The sequence below is a fragment of the Orycteropus afer genome, unplaced genomic scaffold, assembly GCF_000298275.1.
Source record: "Orycteropus afer afer isolate SDZICR_OR568_19922 unplaced genomic scaffold, OryAfe1.0 scaffold00756, whole genome shotgun sequence".
NCBI lineage: Eukaryota > Metazoa > Chordata > Mammalia > Tubulidentata > Orycteropodidae > Orycteropus > Orycteropus afer.
The window spans coordinates 776,915-796,970 of NW_006922343.1; the positions used below are offsets into that span (position 1 = coordinate 776,915).

The window sequence follows — 20,056 nt, forward strand, 5'->3', positions numbered from 1 at the left end:
TCTGTTCCTAGTTTAGGTATTCTCCACAATCACACTTTTTCGATATCATAAATGTTACAAGTTTTCTCTTGTAGTAAGATTGTGTAGTATTATAGCACAGTAGGCTTGAGTGTCCCATCTTGGATATATGGAAATACCACTGCTGATCTAGTTGTCTGGGTTTAAGGGTGCAATCTCTGACCTGCACCATCTGTCTTTGAGGTTGGCTAATTACGCCGATGAGCACAAAACTACAACCTGGCCCTTATTAACCCTAACCAGTTCAGCTAATTGTGCTGATGATAAATGCCTCACTTTCATGTAGCACTTTGATATACATTATCTCAAAAGACCTCTGTGAGCCCAGTATAATTATCCCCATTGTATGGTCAAAGAAACGACAGTGAAGAGAGATAACTGACTTGCTCAGCACAATAAGTAATAAGTTCTAGAACTGGAAATTGAGCCCAGATGTGTCAATCTTCATTTAGCAAGAGGGAAAGAGGAAACAGCCCTTCATTCCCCTGCTTATGTTTTTCTTGCTGCTTTCTGAGTGGTTTTGACTGCCTTGGGTTAGTCTTCCCCTGCCCTATAAACCATCATTCCCTTCTAGTACTATCTCTTCTTTGCAGTTTCTGCTTAGCTTATCCATCAGCTTGGGCAGGCGTAGGAGTCTGTGAGGAAGAACTGTAAGGAGAACAGGAAGAAGGGAGTTTTCAAAGGTTTCCTGGCCCAGTTTAGCCTGCCTGAGGAAGGACACTGGATTGATTCAATTCCCTTTCTTTCCTGGGATTCAGTGCTGCCCACCTGCTCCCCTCTTGACTTTCACTGTGACAATGGCAAGTGCATCCGCCGCTCCTGGGTGTGCGATGGGGACAATGACTGTGAGGACGACTCAGATGAGCAGGACTGCCGTGAGTTTTGGCCGGGGGCAGGTGGACTCCATCATTTAGAAACTGATGCCCTGGGCCCATGCCAGCCTTGGGTTTTCAGCTCCTCTCTGGGGGAGATAAGCCCCAGTGATGCAGACACCTCCTGATCCCTCGGGGCAGCGTTGGAATAGCTTGACTGCTCTAGAAGGCATTATGTTGGGACCCCACTGCCTGTAGCAGACTGATTGCTCTGTTCCCACACCCACAGCCCCCCGGGAGTGTGAGGAGGATGAGTTCCCCTGCCAGAATGGCTACTGCATCCGGAGTCTGTGGCACTGCGATGGTGACAATGATTGTGGTGACAACAGCGATGAGCAGTGTGGTGAGTGGTACTCTGAGGAGGCAGGCATGATGGTCAATGGATGGCCTGGCCATAGACAAGATAGCAGCAGTGGCCTAGCACGGTCTGGCCTTGAACTTCCCCAGGTATCTGAAGTAGCTGAAGGAAGGCAGAGCAGTCCAGTCCCCTCCCAGGAACAATGGGACTAGAATCTAAGGTCCAGTCTCTCCGGGGCTTTAGTTTTCCCTGGAAAGTCTGTGCCAAATCTGTGCAGACTGTATAGGGAAGGGCTGGGTCAGACTCCCCAGGGACAGCGAGGTTGGGAATTAGAGTGGATGGTAACCGGGTTCCCTCTAGGGCTCGCTCAAGACTGCTGTCCCCTTGTTGTGACCCCTCCAGATATGCGCAAGTGCTCTGACAAGGAGTTCCGCTGCAGTGATGGGAGCTGTATTGCTGAGCACTGGTACTGCGATGGTGACACTGACTGCAAAGATGGCTCTGATGAGGAGAGCTGTCGTGAGTGGCCTCAGACTTCAGGCTGTTGGGCTGAGAGAGGGCAGAGGGCTCCATCCTATGGGCTAAGGGTCAAGGTCAGAAGTGCATGTGCAGTGGACAAGGAACATTGGTTCCTAAGAAGCAGATCCCCCTAGACTGGGCTAAGGCAGGGCCAGGTAACCCAGGTCGAGAGAAGGGTCTCCTCTTGGCCTCCCTGAATGTGGGAGTCTATAAGGGCCATCCCAAATAACATCTGGTGACATTTCCCTTGAGGAAGGTGCCCTACCTGAGCATCTTGTTCCTTTGAAGATTCAGGGCCCTTTTCCTCCATCCAGGCCTGAATATATGTCCCTCCCCACCCCTGCCTTCCCTCCAGCCTCTGCAGTGCCAGCGCCCCCCTGCAGCCTGGAGGAGTTCCAGTGTGCCTACGGCCGCTGCATCCTTGATATCTACCACTGTGACGGTGATGATGACTGTGGAGACTGGTCAGACGAGTCTGACTGCTGTGAGTGCTCTGGCCAGAGGCCAGCAGGAGGAGGGGAGGCCAGCCTGGGAGGAACTGCTCCGGTGGCAAGGCACAGGTGCCAACTGGGGCAGGAGCTCTGAAGAGGTGTTTCTGGATTCCCAGCCACTGGTCCCTGGTGGGCAGAGATGGAGGAGCCCGGGTGCTGGGGCTGAGGCTTTCTGGTTTGCCATGGGACACTTGTGCACAGACTGGCTAGAGGCATTATGCTGCGACCCCAGCAGGAATGAGACAGGAATGTACTGTGTTTCCCTAGCCTCCCACCAGCCCTGCCGCTCTGGGGAATTCATGTGCGACAGTGGCCTGTGCATCAATGCAGGCTGGCGCTGTGATGGTGACGCGGACTGTGATGACCAGTCTGATGAGCGCAACTGCAGTAAGTGAAGGATGGCACTGAAGGAGAGATGGCACCAAAGGGCGAGCTGGGACTAGGGAGGGGGTTGTAGATTCAAAGAGGCCACCGTGGATAAAGCTTGAAGACATTCAGCAGGACCACTGTGTTCAGGTTATGTACCACATAGAGTGCTGCATCCAAAAGGATGCCATTCACACAGTACCAGTTTTATGTATTCATGATGGTAGTTTTCTAGTAAGATGACAGTAAAGTACTTGAGGGGAAAAAAAGCCAAACCAGTTGCGTGTGAGTTGATTCTGACTCATGGTGACTCCATGTGTGTCAGAGTAGAACCTGTGCTCCATAGGGTTTTCAATGACTGGGATCTTTCAGAAATAGTTTGCCAGGCCTTTCTTCCGAGATACCTCTGGGTGGATCTGAACCACCAGCATTTCGGTTAATAGCCAAGCACTTAACTGTTTGCATTACCCAGAAACTCCAAAGTGTCTTGAGGAAGGAGTACCTTTTTCTGATTCACACAAAGATACCATATGGGCCGTTAGTGAGAATAATAACAGGAAGACTGGCTCAGGCATTGGCACCAGCTAAAGTGTAGTTCTGGGTGTCATGCTGAAATGGGACCAGCCTTTCACTAGGATTTTGCTTTGCACAGCCACCTCAATGTGTACAGCAGAACAGTTCCGCTGTCGGTCAGGCCGCTGCGTTCGCTTGTCCTGGCGCTGTGATGGGGAGGACGATTGTACAGACAACAGCGATGAAGAGAATTGTGAGAACACAGGTGGTGTTTCCCAGGGCTACGCCAGATCCCTTAACTTATAGTCGGGAGGGAGGTGGGGTGGGAAGAAGCTATTATTGTTTATCTAGTTGGGCTGAGCTGACGGTTTACTCAGATATTGTCCATGGTCTGGATTTTTCCTGCCCTTCCCCATTACCAAAAAACCCAAACTCACTGCTTAAGAGTCAATTCAACTCATAGTGACCGCTACTTGGGTTTCCAGGGCAGTATCTCTACAGAAGTAGATGGCCCAACCTTCCTTCAAAAGAGTGGCTGATGGGTTTGAACTGCCAGCCTTCTGGTTAGCAGTCAAATGCCTTAGGCACTATGCCACTAGTGCTCCCCCTTCCCCATTACCAGGGTCAAATCCAAGTGCCTTTGTTGACCTGCAGCTTGGAGTTTTACTTGCCACTCACATTCTAACTCACACATTGCCAAGGCCTTTCCCTCTGGCCTACAAGCAAGGGCTGCTCTGCATGGCTGACAGCCCCTCCAGACACACCCAGTGCCAGGCACATAGATGCACTTTCTCATCCCGTCTCACATCCCTCATTGTCCCACTGTGGTGTCTTGGGGAGAAAACGAATGCAGACATTCAGCCAGCCCTGTCTGAGCTGTTTCCTGCCTTGTACCCCAACCCTCCCACCTTAAGTCTCATCTGTCTCCAGCTTGCCCTAGAAAATGACAGGCTCCCATCCTTTTGTTGACCCAAGCCCTGCCCTGCTGTGACTGGTCCTCCCTCCCTCCTTCCCTTTCTAGGAAGCCCCCAGTGTGCCTCAGACCAGTTCCTGTGTTGGAATGGGCGCTGCATTGGGCAGAGGAAGCTGTGCAATGGGATCAACGACTGTGGTGACAGCAGCGATGAAAGCCCACAGCAGAACTGCCGTGAGTGTCCTCAGTGGGCGGGCCTGGCCCATGGTTTGTGGCTGAACCCCACCCATAGTGCTCAAAGGGAATCCTCCCCAGGGACTCTGGCCGCTTTGGGAGCTGTTCTTCGTGGTCCAGGTGGAATGCCAAGTTGGCTGTCTGGAGGAGGATTCTGGGCTCAACTCCCATCTCTGGCTTGGTTGGCACAGGGCCCCGGACGGGTGAGGAGAACTGCAATGTTAACAACGGTGGCTGCTCTCAGAAGTGCCAGATGGTGCGGGGGGCAGTGCAGTGTACCTGCCACACAGGCTACCGGCTCACAGAGGACGGGCACACGTGCCAGGGTGAGCTGAGGCCTGGTTTGGAACAGGGCCAGGATGCTGGGCAGGGGCAGCAGACAGGTAGCTGTGTTTGCTATGAGTCTGGCATTTGACAGAAGTGACCTCATCTGTCATCACAATAACCCTAGGAGGTGAGGACTGTCCCTCCCATTTCACAGATAGGGACCCCAAAGCTCAGAGAGGTTAAGTAACTTACTGAAGGCCACACAACTGGTGAGTAGCAGAGTTGGGATTGATTCCAGCCCAGCTCTGCATGACTCCAAAGCCCTTCACACTTGTTTTACAGCCTTCCTGCCAGGCCTGGAAAGTAGATGGGTATGTGGGCAGGAAAGCAGCCAGACAGCCTAGGAGTTGGGGATGGGAGGATGGCAGAAGGGAGATCTGACCCTGCCCGGTCCTCCTAGATGTGAACGAATGTGCTGAGGAAGGGTATTGCAGCCAAGGCTGCACCAACAGCGAGGGGGCTTTCCAGTGCTGGTGTGAATCAGGCTATGAACTACGGCCCGACCGGCGCAGCTGCAAGGCTCTGGGTAAGTAAGGCGTGTTGATACTGGGCTGGGGAGTAGTGGGGAGAGCATTGAGCATGGAGATAGGCCACATGCTCCAATTCTCAGGGTAGCTGAGAACTATTTCCCTCTCAGTAAAATGGAGCAGTAGGTTGCATTCTGGGACCCAGGAAAGACCCAGGGGTGGGGGGAATAGAGTCCAGAGTCGTCCTCTCCTCTAGCACTGAGGCTGAGTTCTTAGAGCATGGCCTAGTGGCCAAGGGAGCTGGGGTACAGCTGATGGGCTCCAGGGCAGCTCTGGAGCCCAGTAGGACCCCGTTTCTATGTTGTGTCCCAGGGCCAGAGCCTGTGCTACTGTTTGCCAATCGCATCGACATCCGGCAGGTGCTGCCGCACCGCTCCGAGTACACACTGCTGCTCAACAATTTGGAGAATGCAATTGCTCTTGATTTCCATCACCAGCGTGAGCTGGTCTTCTGGTCAGATGTCACACTGGACCGAATCCTCCGGGCCAACCTCAATGGCAGCAATGTGGAGGAAGTTGTGTCTACTGGGCTAGAGAGCCCAGGTAGGGAATGAGGTCCCATGGGGAGGGGCAGGACCACACCGTGCACAAGCAACAGCAGAGGAAACGGGCTAGTGGCTGGCACACCTGGGACAGCAGAACATTTTTCCAATGAAATCTTAACTGGAACGGCAGTGTAGAAAGCATTTGTTAGCGTACGTTAATCTTACAGGATCAAATTTATAACATTCACTCATTACTGACCTCAGTCCATGAGAATAATAAGATTGTTTTTATCAGTGTGGTCATTTGAAATCAGGAGTTTATGGATGACAGTTTCTATCAGTTTTAACATCCAGTTTATTTCTGAATTGTGTTTTGATTGCTCATTATCAAGAATATTTTGATTGAGCCAGATGTTGTTAGTTACCATCCAGTCAGTTCCAATTCATGGTGACCCCATGTGTGCAGAGTATAACTTTTCCACAGAATTTTCAGGGCTGTGACCTTTTGGAAGCAGATCAGCAGGCATGTCTTCCAAGGTGCCTCTGAGTGGATTGGAACTGCCAACCTTTTGGCTAATAGTCAAGCCCTTAACTGCTTGCACTACCCACATACTCAAATAGTTACAGATTTAATACCACAACAAACATTACCACCAACAGCTATCTTTGTAATCTTGAGCTATTCTACGCGCAGGGGATGTGGATTCAACTTTGGAATAGGACACATTTGAACCTAAAGCTTGTTGAACTTCTGAAGTGGCTCTTTAGAACCCGAGGGCACAATTGACAAGCCCTGAGATAGCACAGTGGAGGTCCCTGGATGTAGGTCAGGGATCCAGAATTCTAGAAGCTGTGTGGAGGGAAGTGTGACCTTGGACAGTTACTTGACTTTTCTGTACCTCAGTGCCCTCATCTTGATGGGGATTAGACTACTTATCTCACAGAGTTGTTGTGAGGATTAAATGAGTTGGTGCATGTAAAATGGTTAGAACAGTAGGTAGTCCATGAAAGTGCTAAAAGTTTGCTCTTGTTTTTATGGCACAGAGGAACCTGGCCTAAATCCCTGACACCTTTCTGCTGCCTCTTTCCACCAGGGGGCCTGGCTGTGGACTGGGTCCATGACAAACTGTACTGGACTGACTCGGGGACTTCCAGGATCGAGGTGGCCAACCTGGACGGGGCCCATCGGAAAGTGCTGCTATGGCAGAACCTTGAGAAGCCCCGGGCTATCGCCTTGCACCCCATGGAGGGGTGAGTGATATCTCAGTCTCCCAAATCCCTCCTACAATCTCTGAAGCAGAATTTACAGGAAGCATCCTCACGATACGGTGTCAGTATCATGAACACTTTACTCCAGCATACCTGGGTTGGAGTCCTGGCTCTGTAGTAACTGGCTGTGTGGCCTTAGGCTGATGAGTTAGGCTCTCTTTGCCTCCTTTTACTTATTTCTAAGTTGGTGATTAAAAAAAAAAAAAAAAAACATAACCTACCTGCCAAAGGGGCAAGGAAGCTGCATCTTCTGTCCTCCTCTAACCCCACAAGAGGAAGAAAGAATCACCATCAGTAGCCCAAAGCCTATTCCTGTGAGGCCAGACATGCTACTTCCCTCCAGCCTCTTCACCAACTGTTCCCGCAGCACCCACCACCTCTCTGCTATGTTTGATACCTCGCTGCAGTGGCCACATACAACTTGCAAATTATGGGGTTTATTAGGGAATTTATTAGGGAAGCACCAGACTACAATTCAAGTTCAGAAGTGCAGTCAGTCTCTTACAGCTGGCCATCTCACTCGGCAGCCAGCAGTCTCAGTAGCACATTGCTCTCTCAGTAGTACGTGTCTCTCCTCTCTCAGGAGTGCTTTTCTGTCAGCAACACATCTTTTTCAGCCAGCAGTCAGAGAGACTACTTCTGCCTCTAGAAGGGCTCCTTTTGAGCCCGGCAGAGTGCCAACTAGCCAATCATCAGAATTCTATACCTGAGAGAGAGTGACCTTCCCAGAAGATTGCTTTGTCCCACTCTCAGCAGAAATACCCCAGGGGGATAACTTTAACAATCAGGAGCTACTCAGTTGCTCATGGCAGATTCCACCAGGGAGTTTACAAAGACTTACGGCTAGAAAAGCCATACTGCACTACCTTATAGTTGTGTGAAGATTAAAAGAGATGATGCATTTTAAATGGTACATAATATACATCAGATAAATCATGAATTTTTTTATTATTATTAGCTCACATGATTGAGCTAATTAAGAAAAATCAATAGTAATTTTTATGATTAGAGAAAAAAATCCCCTGAAATGGAAATTCTTAAACTCTGTTTTTTTAAAATTCAGTGCAGTCAATTGAGGGCAAGAGGGGTATTTTCTAAGATCCTGCAATTGTGGGTCAACTTTATACCCACTGTGTATATGTGTATTTTAAAAAAAAAGGCAGTGGTAGAGATGTGACAAGAAGAAAGTCCCTGTCACATATATATATAGTACATTCCACAAACCCATCAAACCAAACCCACTGCCGTTGAGTTGATTCCAATTCATAGTGACCCTATAGAACAGAGTAGAACTGCCCCATCGGTTTCCAAGGCTGTTAATCTTCACAGAAGCAGACTGACTCATTTTTCTCTCACGGAGTGGCTGGTGGGTTTAAACCACTGACCATTTGGTTAGCAGCCCAATACTTTAACCACAGTGCCACCAGAGCTCCTCCATTCCACAGGGGTAGGGATTTTTGTCTGTTTTGTCTGCTACTGTGTCCCCAGTACAGAGAACAGTATCCATAGTACCAGTTGCCATTTAACGGTGACCCGATGTGTGTCAGAGTAAAACTGTGCTCCACAGGGTTTCCAGTGGCTGACTTTTTCAGAAGTAGATCACCAGGCTTTCTTCTGAGATGCCTCTGTGTGGGCTTGAACCTCCAGCCCTTCAGTTAGCAGCTGAGTAGGTTAACTATGTAGACCTCCCAGGGACTCTGACCATAGTAGGTACTTTAAAAAAAAAAAAAAAATGTTAAATGATAAATGCCCTGTCTGAAGATAGTTAATTCAAACTTTTTTTTTTTTTTTTTTAAATAGCACTCTGTAGGCTAATCAGAAAGCAAGCCCTAATGGCACATGATTAAAGTGACTGGCTGCTAACCAAAAAGTCAGCAGTTTGAACTCACTAGCCATCCTGTAGTAAAACGGTATGGCAACATGTTTCCGTAAAGATTAACAGCTATGGAAACCCTATGAGGGAGTCCTACTATGTACTTGAGGGTCACTATGACTTGGAATTGACTGAAGGCAGTGGGTTTGGTTTTGGGGGCTAATCAGAATATATCTCCTACTAGATGGAATCATTGGGGTTTAATAGATAAAAGCCGATCACTAACCCAGCTGCCTACCTGCTCGTTGCTGCTAGTCTCTCAGTTTCTTTTTCTCCCTCTCTAGTACCATCTATTGGACAGATTGGGGCAACACCCCCCGCATCGAGGCCTCCAGCATGGATGGCTCTGGACGCCGCATCATTGCTGATACCCATCTCTTCTGGCCCAATGGTCTTACCATTGACTATGCTGGACACCGTATGTACTGGGTAGACGCTAAACACCACGTCATTGAGAGGGCCAACCTGGATGGGAGTCACCGCAAGGCTGTCATTAGCCAGGGTGAGGCCCTTCTGCTCTCCTTCATATCTTATCCTCATTGTCCCATCCTTGTGCTCAGAAGCCTTGCCAGAGGGTGATATGTGTGCAGTTGCCAGGCCTGGGGCCAGGGACCATGGCAGGCCATATCTGGACTGAGGTCTTCCTGGACTTTTCCCAGGCCTCCCACATCCCTTCGCCATCACAGTGTTTGAAGACAGCCTGTACTGGACAGACTGGCACACCAAGAGCATCAACAGTGCTAACAAATTTACGGGCAAAAACCAGGAAATCATTCGCAACAAACTGCACTTCCCCATGGACATCCACACCTTGCACCCTCAGCGCCAGCCTCCAGGTAAAGTGCTTCTCATTGGGTCACCCAGTGAGTGATATGGTCTCTGATAGTCCTGACAACCTTTCCTGCACCTGTCACGGTTGCCTTTGCTTCTAGTGGGAAAATTCAGGGCTGACACTGACATGAACTAACTCCTCCCTCTGCTGGACATTTAGAGTGGTACAACATCGAGACTCATAAATAAAGAATTTGACTCACTTGGCTTCACTGCTGTTTTTAGGTGCCTTCGAGTCAGTTCTGACTTGTAGTGACCCTATGTACAACAGAATGAAGCACTGCCCTTTCCTACATCATCCTCACAATGTTTGAGCCATGGGTTTGAGCTCATTGTGACAGCCACTGTGTTAATCTATCTTGTTGAGGGTCTTCCTCTTTTTCACTGAACCTCTATTTTACCAAACATAATGTCCTTCTCTAGGTACTAATCCCTCCTGATAACATGTCCAAAGTACATGAGATGAAGTCTCACCATCCTTGCTGCTCAGGAGCATTCTGGCTGTACGTTTTTCAAGACAAATTTGTTCGTTCTTCTGGCAGTCCATGGTATATTCAATATTCTTTGCTAAAACTATCATTCAAAGGCATCAATTCTTCTTTGGTCTTCCTCATTCATTGTCCAGCTTTTGCATACATGGGAGGCAAATGAAAATACCATGGCTTGGTTCAGGTGCACCTTAGTCCTCAAGGTGACATCTTTGCCTTTTAACACTTTAAAGAGGTCTTTTGCAGCAGGTTGGTTGATTTCTTGACTGATGCTTCCATGGGTGTTGACTGTGAATCCAAATAAGAAATCCTTGACAACTTCAGTACTTTCTACATTTATTATGATGTTCCTTACTGGTCCAGTTGTGAGGATTTTTGTTTTTTTTATGTTAAGATATAATCCATACTGAAGGCTGTAGTCTTTGATCTTCATCCATAAATGCTTCAAGTCTCTCTTCACTTTTCAGCTTCACTGTTCCCAGCTAATTCATGCAAACATTTGTAGGGCATATCCTATGTGTCAGGCACTTGCCGTTCTAGAAAATGGGGCAGATACAAAAAATAATAAAATATAGTTCCTGTCTTCAGGGAACTTAGGCAAAACCAAACCCATTGCCATCTAGTTGTTTCCAACTTTTAGCCATTGTATAGGACAAAGTAGAACTTCCCCACAGGTTTCTAAGACTATAATCATTATGAAAACAGACTGCCTCATCATTCTCCCACAGAGTGACTGGTGGGCTGAAACTGTCAACTTGTTGATTTGCAGCTAAAGGCTTTAACCACTGCACCACCAGGGCTCCTTTTCCAGGACCTTACACACTAGCTACACCCCTACTCCCGAGTCTTGGGTCCATCTTTACAAACTTTTGGCCTTACCTGGTCCTCTTGCTCTGGGCTTGTTGAGCAGGGAAAAACCGCTGTGGGGACAACAACGGAGGCTGCACCCACCTGTGTCTACCTAGTGGCCAGAATTACACCTGCGCCTGCCCCACTGGTTTCCGCAAGATCAGCAGCCACGCCTGTGCCCAGAGTAAGTGGGTCTGGGGCACCAGCCTGGATGGAGGGACTTTGTGTGGATGGGTGGAAGGAATAATGGACAAGAGTCTGAGGGATTGCCTGATGTGGGGAAGTACCAGCCTCCTCAGATCGCCCCTGGAAAGGAAGAACTTAAGAGGCTGGGGACTCCTATATCAGAGCTGAGGACTGAGGACTCAGCAGTAGTCACTGAGGGCTCGGTGACACCACCCTGTCGAGTATGTACACCTGCAATCAGCTTGTGTTTCATATCACCAGGTAGGATGCTTTGTCTATAAGCAGCAAGAGGGTACTAGACCCTTCTTGAAAGCAGGGAATGGTTTCCTACCTTTTACTTTTAGCCTCACCCTGTTAAAACCTTTCTTTCAGCCCCTAAACCAGGGAACCAAAATTGGGATCTCTGATGGTGCCTTGTGTACATAGGAAGAAAACCAACCTATTGCCATCGAGTTGATTCTAACTCATGGCGACTCCATGAGACAGAGTAGGACTGCTCCATAGGGTTTCCTTGGCTGTGATCTCTTTGGAAGCAGATCACCAGGCCTTTCTTCTGTAGCACCAGTGGATAGGTTTGAACTGCCAACCTTTAGGTTAACAGCCAGTCGTGAACCACTTGTACCACCCCCAGACCTTTCTGTATACATAGACCTTAGATAAATATGTGTCTAATAACTCAAAGGCAATGGGATGCCCAATCTCCTGTGCCAGTGCCTTGGTCTCTCCCTGACCTGCTACTTTGACCTCCTCTGGGCTCCTGCAAGGTTATTGCCTTGAGAAGGTGGCTCTTTATAGCTCAGAGTAACAGGTGACTTTTCCTGTAGTCATGAGAGGCGTGATCTGGGCATATGGCACAGCCAGCAAGGGGCGTAGGGTAATTCCTTGCACATCAGCAGCTGCTCTTACTCCACTGCTATGCACCCCGCTGACCTTCTAATATCTGGTTCAAATCAGATTCTCTTGGGTTCTGGGATCTTCCAGAGAGGGAGATTAAAGAAAGCATTCAGCAGAATGAGAACAATATTCATTCAACACATACTGATTCTGTTCTCATTTCCTGCTCGAGTTTTCCCCTTGCATTGTTTTGGGCCCAGCTCTTCCCATATTTTCTTGGTCAGATGTAAGCAGTTTTCCTAGGAGCTTCCCCTTAAAGCTTTCCCAGAGCTTAAAAGATAGTTGGTAAAGTTAGGCAGGAAGTGCCTTTCCAGGCAGAAAAATGTACTGGGGAAGTATTCAGACAGACCAGGGTGGAGCAGGGATGGAGAAGAAGCTGGTAAGATGCTATATAGAGAAGTGATCAAAGTTATATTTCTAAAGTCAGGCAGACCTGAGTTCAAGTCCCAACTCTGTTGCTTTGTAGCCATGTGATCCTGGGCACATTACTTAACCTCTGTTAGCCTGAGGATTTTTCATCTAAAACGTGGGAATAAGGATAATATGTATCACAAAGGATTCGTGTGAAAGGTAAAGGAGACAAGGCAATGAAAGAATCAAGCTCAGTGCCTGGCAAGCAGTAAGTTCTCAATTGATAGTTGTTATGGGCCAAGTTGTAAAGAAAGGGGCACGGAGAAGAGATCTAGATGACGGAGTACAGCAGCTGAAGCCTGAAGAAGTCATGGAAGTCAGAGAAGTAGTAGGAGACAGGGGAGGCAGTGATCTGGCCAGTGCACTGGAGGAGATGGAGAAAAACTAAGATAGTAAGAGGAGAGAGAAGCTGCGACATGAGCTAATAGACACTTAAACAGGTTGCCCTCTCGGGCTCTGGATAGAACCCATCTCTATTTGATCCTGAAGTCTGATTGTGCCAATATGGGCAGCCCCGTGCTCAGAGTGGGCCTGAGATATGAAGAGCAGAGGGCAAAGGGCACCAGATTCCAGGAAGTGTGATTGACCCAGATGTCACACAGGTGAGCGTCTGTGTCTGTCATTGTTACTGGATTTAGAGCATTAAAAGAAGACCCCTTTCGGCCTTTGATCAGGTCTTGACAAGTTCCTGCTTTTTGCCCGAAGGATGGACATCCGTCGGATCAGCTTCGACACCGAGGACCTGTCCGACGATGTCATCCCACTGGCTGACGTGCGCAGTGCTGTGGCCCTTGACTGGGACTCCCGGGATGACCACGTGTACTGGACAGATGTCAGCACTGACACCATCAGCAGGGCCAAGTGGGATGGAACAGGACAGGAGGTAGGGCTCAGTGTAGGCCCAGCCCCTTGTGGAGGGCAGAGATTGAGAGGTGGAATCTGCCCTCTTCTGGGTAAGGGCTCCCCATGCCTTTGTCACCTTGGGAGTTGGCTGAGTGTGAGCCCGAGCTTAGGTAAAAGTATATCTAAGAGCTTTGCTTCCTGTCCAGGTGGTAGTGGATACCAGCTTGGAGAGCCCTGCAGGCCTGGCTATTGATTGGGTCACCAACAAGCTGTACTGGACAGATGCAGGTATGTGTATGCAGCCACAGCCACTGTCATTGGTTCCTGACTTTCTGAGATTCCTCTTAAAACCTTGGCTTCAAGTAGAAGGGACCAGTGCCCCTCCTAGACTGCTTCTGTCATGGCCTGAAGTCCTTGGTAGGTCAGGAGTGGTGGGGCTGCTGCAGAGCTGAAATAAGAAGCTCATACCTAAGGATGTGGCATTTGCCAATCAAATGGCAGTTATGTTGCCTGTGGTTTTCCTTCTATTGCTATCTGGGTAAAACAGGCATCTTCTACTAGCCAGATGGCTGTGGTAAGCAACCAAAAGCCAAACTCATCACCATCAGGTCGATTCCAACTCATAGTGACCCCCTTTGGGTTTCCAAAGTGGTAATCTTTACGGAAGTAGATTGCCCTGTCTTCCTTCTGCAGAGTGGCTGGTGGGTTTAAACCACCAACCTTTTGGTTAGTAGTCAGATGCCTTAGGCATTATGTCACTAGCACTTCTTATGGGAAGCAAGGGGAATGCTTTAAACCTGTATTAAAAGTGTGGTCCCTTTGTGGACCAGCAACATCAGCATCACCTGGGAACTTGTTAGAAAGGCAAACTCTTGGGCCCCACCCTAGACCTACTAAATTAGAATCTTTGGGAGTCAGGTCCAGGAATCTGTATTTTAGCAAGTTATCTTGATTCTTATCCACACTACAGTTTGAGAAATATTGACTTAAATTATAGAACAGAGCTGATTGCTTTGGTTGGGAAAGCCTTGCTCTTCCAAGAAACAAGACTAACCACTTCCTTGAAATTTTTCTCACAATTAATTTTCTCAATTTTTCACAATTACCCTTTGTGCCTCACAAAATATTTTTTGGGTATCTACAGCATGCCAGGCCCTGTGCTGAGCATGACAGGCAGGAGGGTGAATGAATAAGACTAGAGTCTTCTCTTTCTTGATAGGTACAGACCGCATTGAGGTGGCCAATACAGATGGCAGCATGAGGACAGTCCTCATCTGGGAGAACCTCGATCGTCCTCGGGACATAGTGGTGGAACCCATGGGCGGGTGAGTGCCTGTCCCCTTGAAATGAGCTCCACCCACCCCCCCAAGCCTGAAGGAGGCCTGGGAATTAGGAGACCGGTCAGATCTTATAGGTACCCTGAGGAAGGAAGGGCAGCTGTAGCAATCACAGAGAATAGTGACAACCCTGTTTACTCTGTGGACAAAGATTCCTTGTCAAGTTTTTTCTTTTTTTTTTTTTTGTAGTCTGCTTACAGATCTTACATTGTGAAAAAAAAAAAAACAACTAAATTTGTAGAAAGTGAAAATCCCCTGTAATCTTACTCACCAATAAGACCTACTGTTAACCATTTAGGGAATTCTTTCCAGATTTTCTTCTAAATGTACATATACGTTTGTTGTTGCTAGTGGTTTTGGTTTTACAGAAATGCATACTATTTTGTAATTTGTCTTTATTTTTTTGTTATTCACCATATATCTTTGATATTTTTCCATTTGATGGTATAGATCTACCTTGTCCTTCTTCATGGTTATATAGTATTCTGTTGAATTTATGTTCCATAGTTATTTAACTCATCCGGTCAAGGAAACATTTCCTATTCTCTGTCTTCATTTGCCCTCTTTCTTTATTCCCCCATAGGCCTTATTTGCTGAACGTCCCTTCAACAATGGGTTCTGCCTTTATTCAGACCCCGGGGTACCTTTTAATAGTTATAGAAGATGTAAGACCTTTAGAGAAAGCTCTGACCTCAGGGATGAGGTTGGGAGCCGAGGCAGGAGGCTAGGGCATTATTTATTGCAGGCAGAAACCTTGAAACCCTGGGTACCCTGAATCCCAATTAGATAGTAACAGGATGCTTGTAAGACTTCCTTTGCCTGTGCCCAGGTACATGTATTGGACTGACTGGGGTGCAAGTCCCAAGATTGAACGAGCTGGCATGGATGCCTCAGGCCGCCAGGTCATCATCTCTTCTAATCTGACCTGGCCTAATGGGCTGGCCATTGACTATGGGTCCCAGCGACTATACTGGGCTGATGCTGGCATGAAGACAATTGAATTTGCTGGGCTGGATGGCAGCAAGAGGAAGGTAAGGATGGCTCCCAGGCATCCTCCCACAGCCCTGACAGCCTCTAGGGAAGCACTCGCCGGCTGGCAGCTGATAGGAACTAGGGGGACATGGTTCTCCTTAATGACTTAGGGGTTATGGTACCAGCTCGGGGCATGTGCTCTTTCTGTGAAGCTGTGGCTGCCCTCATAGCCCAATGGGCCCTGCTGGTTGGTGATGAAAGGAAACTGGGGATTTGTGTGGATTGTGGGCTGGGGGTATAAATGCACGACTTCCCTGATAATTATCATCAACAACCAACTATGGTCAATCAGTTGTCATCAAGTCAATTCCAACTCTTGGTGACTCTGTGTATGTCAGAGTAGAAATGTGCCCCACAGGGTATTCCGTGGCTGATTTTTTAGTAGTAGGTTGCCACGTCTTTCTTCTGAGGTGCGTCTTGGTAGCCTAGAAGGTCCAACCTCTCAGTTAGCAGGCAAACACATTAGCCATTTGTACTTTTCTGGGACCATCATACCAAACCCAACCCACTGCCATCAAGTCAATTCTGACTCATAGTGACCCCCATTGGGTTTCCACAGCTGTAATTCTTTATGGAAGTAAATTGCCTCATCTTCCTCCTGTGGACATCTGGTTGGTTTGAACCGTTGACCTTCTCCTTAGCAGCCAAATGTCTTACCCACTATACTAGAGCTCCTTAATAACCATCATAACCAACATTCATTAATCACCAACCACGTACTGAGTCGATGATACATCTACCCACTCTTCTGGTTACCTAGTGTCACTCTGACAGGAGTATACCACAAATGGGATGGCCTTAAACAAATAGGAGTTAATTCTTACAATTTGGAGGCTTTAAGTCCAAGTTCAAAGTGCCAGGCTCTAGGGGCTGGGTGAAAGCCCCTCAACCTTGGGGTCCAGCTCTGCCTCCTGCTCCGAGCCCACTGGAGCTAGAGGCATTTCTTCACTCAGACAGCTGTTGGCTGCTGAGGCTGAGAAGCCCCAAGGTTGACAAGTAAAAAGGCACAGTCCTGATGTTACCAATCCACATGGCAGGGCATTAACTTTAGTGCATTGTAAGTCCCAAGGTCGGCAGAGCATGGCAGGCTGTTGAGCAATGACATGGCTACATGCAGGGTCCAAGCATGCCAAAGGCTAGAGACCTTTCTCAAAGCTTCTTCTTATATACAGGAAGCAAACCACATACCCAAAGGTAGCTACTCAGCTGCTCACAGTAGATTCCACCATGGAGCTGATTACCAGTCTCATCATGGGGAATACTACATCCACAAAAGCATAACCACAACACCCTCCTTGCCTCTTTGTTTCTGTTAATGTTTAATTTTCTATCATTTCAAACTTACAGAAAAGTTGAGTGGTAAAAAGAACCAATGACTAACATTTTGCTACATTTGCTTTATCATTCTCATCCATTTTCTCTCTCTCTATATATATATTTCTGAGGTATCTGAGATTAAATTGGAGACATCCTGCCCCTTGACCTAAAAATATTTCAAAGCAAATGTCCTAAGAATGCTGTTGTTGTTGTTATGTGCCGTTGAGTCAGCCCCGACTCATAGCAACCTCTCCTTGGGTTTCCGAGGCAGTATCACTACGGAAGTAGATTGCCCCATCTTCCTTCCGAGGCGTGGCTGGTGGGTTTGAACCACCAGCCTTTTGGTTAGCAGTCAAGTGCCTTAGGCACTATGCTACCAGAGCTCCTGTCCTAAGAATAGGATATTGTTTTACATAACTGAAGTACAGTTACCAAAATTGGGAAATTTAACACTGATACAATATTACTATCTAATCTGTAGTCCATATTCAATTTCACTTCCAGTTGTCCCAATATATCCTTAATAGCTTGCCTTTTCTTTTTTGATCTGGAATCCACTTCAGGATCACTCATTATTTTTAATAATCATGTCTCTTTAAGTTCTAATCTTAAACACTCTTCCTCAGCCTTTCTATGTCTTTCCTGACCTTTGCATTTTTAAAGTAAAGACCAGTTAATGTGAGAATGTCCCAAAGTGTGGACTCATCTATGTTTCCTTGTGAGGAGATTCAGATCATGTGATTTTGGCAGGAATAATGCATAAGTGAAGTCATGTCCTAAGTTCTCAGTGTGTCTCATCAGTAGGCACATGTTAGCTTGTCCCATTATTGGTGATACTAACTTCGATTGCTGGGTTTAAGGTGGTATCCACTGAAAAGCTGCTGTCTTTCTTTTTGTAACTAGTAAGCAATTTGTGGCTGCAACAATGGGCTCAAACAAAGCAGTGATTGTGAGGATGACTCAGGACTAGCCAACCTTTTTGTTCTGTTACATATAAACTCTCTCTCAGTAGGAACCTACTTGAAGGCACCTAACAAAAACAAGAAGCAATTTGTGGAGCAATACATTGAGGCTGTGTAAATAACACATAATCTTTTTCAATCCTCACACAACCCTTGGAGCAAGACTCTAGCATAGTCATGTCACAGATTGGTAGACTGAGGCTCAGAGAGATTTCATAACTAGCCCTTGCTTGGGGCCACACAGTAGGTGGTAGTGGCAGAGTTGCTTCTGAGCTCTTGACTGCTGCTCTGTACTGTGAGCCCTTCCTGGGGGATGACACAAATGCTGGGACCCTGGCAGGTCCTGATTGGAAGCCAGCTCCCCCACCCCTTTGGGCTGACTCTCTATGGAGAGCGCATCTATTGGACTGACTGGCAGACCAAAAGCATACAGAGTGCTGATCGGCTGACGGGGCTGGAGCGGGAGACCTTGCAGGAGAACTTGGAGAACCTCATGGACATCCATGTCTTCCATCGCCAGCGCCCCCCAGGTAAGCAGCCTTTGGCTTTTACTGGCTTCTCCTGGACCTTTCTGTGCCCTGGTTCTCCTTATTGACTCCCCTCCTCCTTTTTGCCCAGTGCCCACCCCATGTGCACTAGAGAATGGCGGCTGCAGTCACCTGTGCCTTCGGTCCCCAAATCCCAGCGGCTTCAGCTGTACCTGCCCCACAGGTATCAACCTACTATCTGATGCCAAGACCTGTTCACCAGGTGAGTCTAAACGTCACAGACCTGGATGCAGCCTCTCTGGGAGAGGAAGTGGCTCTCCTCCTTCCTGGCAAATGAGGTCTTGTGTGGTCTGAGAAACCCTATAGGTCCTAGTGCTTTCTAGAGGCTTAGGGGAGAGACTGAGAGCTTTTAGAAATGTGGGGAGGCCCAGGGAAACAGGATTGGAGACATAGACCCACTAGTTCATATGGCAACTTCATGTGTATTAAGTGAAGGTGCCCCTTTAACTTTCATCTGTTGGGAAATTACCATAATATACTGATGTAGGTAGAACCAGACACTTCACTTCTGCCTGCCCCAAAGTCGATAGAGTAAAACCTACAAAATCTGGAACCTGTGTAAGGCAGAACCCTGTCAGAGCAGGAAAACTCAAATATTTTCTACTAAATAGAAAGTAATGGAAACGTGGTGACTGCATCCTATCAAAAGTGGAAAACTTGCAAGACCCAGAAAAACAATGCAGCCCCATCCAGTTCTGGCTCTCATGTATTTCACTGTATAATAAATATAAAAGTGCATGATGTCTACGATGTAAATGGCTTCCTTCTTGGATGTTGTACCTTTGTAAGCATACAACCAGCACAACCTATGTGGTAGCCTTAATTGGAAGGTTCCAGAAACAAGTCTGGTTGCCCAGATGTTAGAAGTCAAGGTTTCTCCCTGAGAGATGCTGCATGTATATTACATTTGAATCCTGACAGGAATTTGGAGTTACAGAGGAACTATAAACTATGGCTCCCAAATTATGGATAAAGCCCTTGTTGTTGCTGTTAGGTGCCATCAAGTCACAGCCAACTCACAGTGACGTTATGTACAACAGAACGAAACGCTGCCTGGCCCTGCACCATCCTCACACCGTTGTATGTTTGAGGCCATTGCTGCAGCCACTGTGTCAGTCTGTCTCTTTGAGGGTCTTCCTGTTTCCCACTGACCTTCTACTTTACCAAGCATGACGTCCTTCTCCAGGGACTGATCCCACATGATGACAGGTCCAAAGTGTGTGAGACGAGCTCTTACCATCCTCCCTTTTCAGGAGCATTCTGGCTGTACTTCTCGCAAGACTGATTTGTTCATTCTTCTGGCAGTCTATGGTGTATTCAGTATTCTTTGCCTGCACTGTAATTCAAAGGCATCTATTGTTCTTCAGTCTTCCTTATTCACTGTACAGCTTTTGCAGTCATTGTACAGCTTTTGCAATGAGGTGATTGAAAATACCATGGCTTGGGTGAGACACACCTTAGTCTTCAAGGTGACATCTTTGCTTTTAACACTTTAAAGAGGTCTTTTACAACAAATTTGCCCAGTGAAATATGTTGTTTAATTTCTTGACTGCTGCTTTCACAGTTGATTTGGGATCCAAATAATATGAAATCCTTGACAACGTCAATATTTTCTCATTTATCATGATGTTGCTTATTGGTTCAGTTGTGAGG

At 47.4% G+C, this 20,056-nt stretch overlaps 1 protein-coding gene across 1 annotated transcript in view; it reads left to right on the forward strand.

Annotated features, from left to right (window-relative positions):
• Positions 1-20,056, forward strand: part of LRP4 (LDL receptor related protein 4) — a 60,496-nt gene that overhangs the window by 18,069 nt on the left and 22,371 nt on the right. The window contains exons 3-22 of the mRNA XM_007957549.1: positions 777-893; positions 1,120-1,233; positions 1,591-1,707; positions 2,063-2,191; positions 2,466-2,585; positions 3,217-3,342; positions 4,099-4,224; positions 4,416-4,550; positions 4,952-5,077; positions 5,391-5,621; positions 6,658-6,814; positions 8,990-9,207; positions 9,365-9,541; positions 10,935-11,057; positions 13,039-13,247; positions 13,414-13,495; positions 14,427-14,532; positions 15,374-15,575; positions 18,196-18,385; positions 18,474-18,605. Of these exons, the coding sequence (XP_007955740.1) occupies positions 777-893; positions 1,120-1,233; positions 1,591-1,707; positions 2,063-2,191; positions 2,466-2,585; positions 3,217-3,342; positions 4,099-4,224; positions 4,416-4,550; positions 4,952-5,077; positions 5,391-5,621; positions 6,658-6,814; positions 8,990-9,207; positions 9,365-9,541; positions 10,935-11,057; positions 13,039-13,247; positions 13,414-13,495; positions 14,427-14,532; positions 15,374-15,575; positions 18,196-18,385; positions 18,474-18,605 (2,937 nt within the window). The remainder of the gene's footprint in view (positions 1-776; positions 894-1,119; positions 1,234-1,590; positions 1,708-2,062; positions 2,192-2,465; positions 2,586-3,216; positions 3,343-4,098; positions 4,225-4,415; positions 4,551-4,951; positions 5,078-5,390; positions 5,622-6,657; positions 6,815-8,989; positions 9,208-9,364; positions 9,542-10,934; positions 11,058-13,038; positions 13,248-13,413; positions 13,496-14,426; positions 14,533-15,373; positions 15,576-18,195; positions 18,386-18,473; positions 18,606-20,056) is intronic.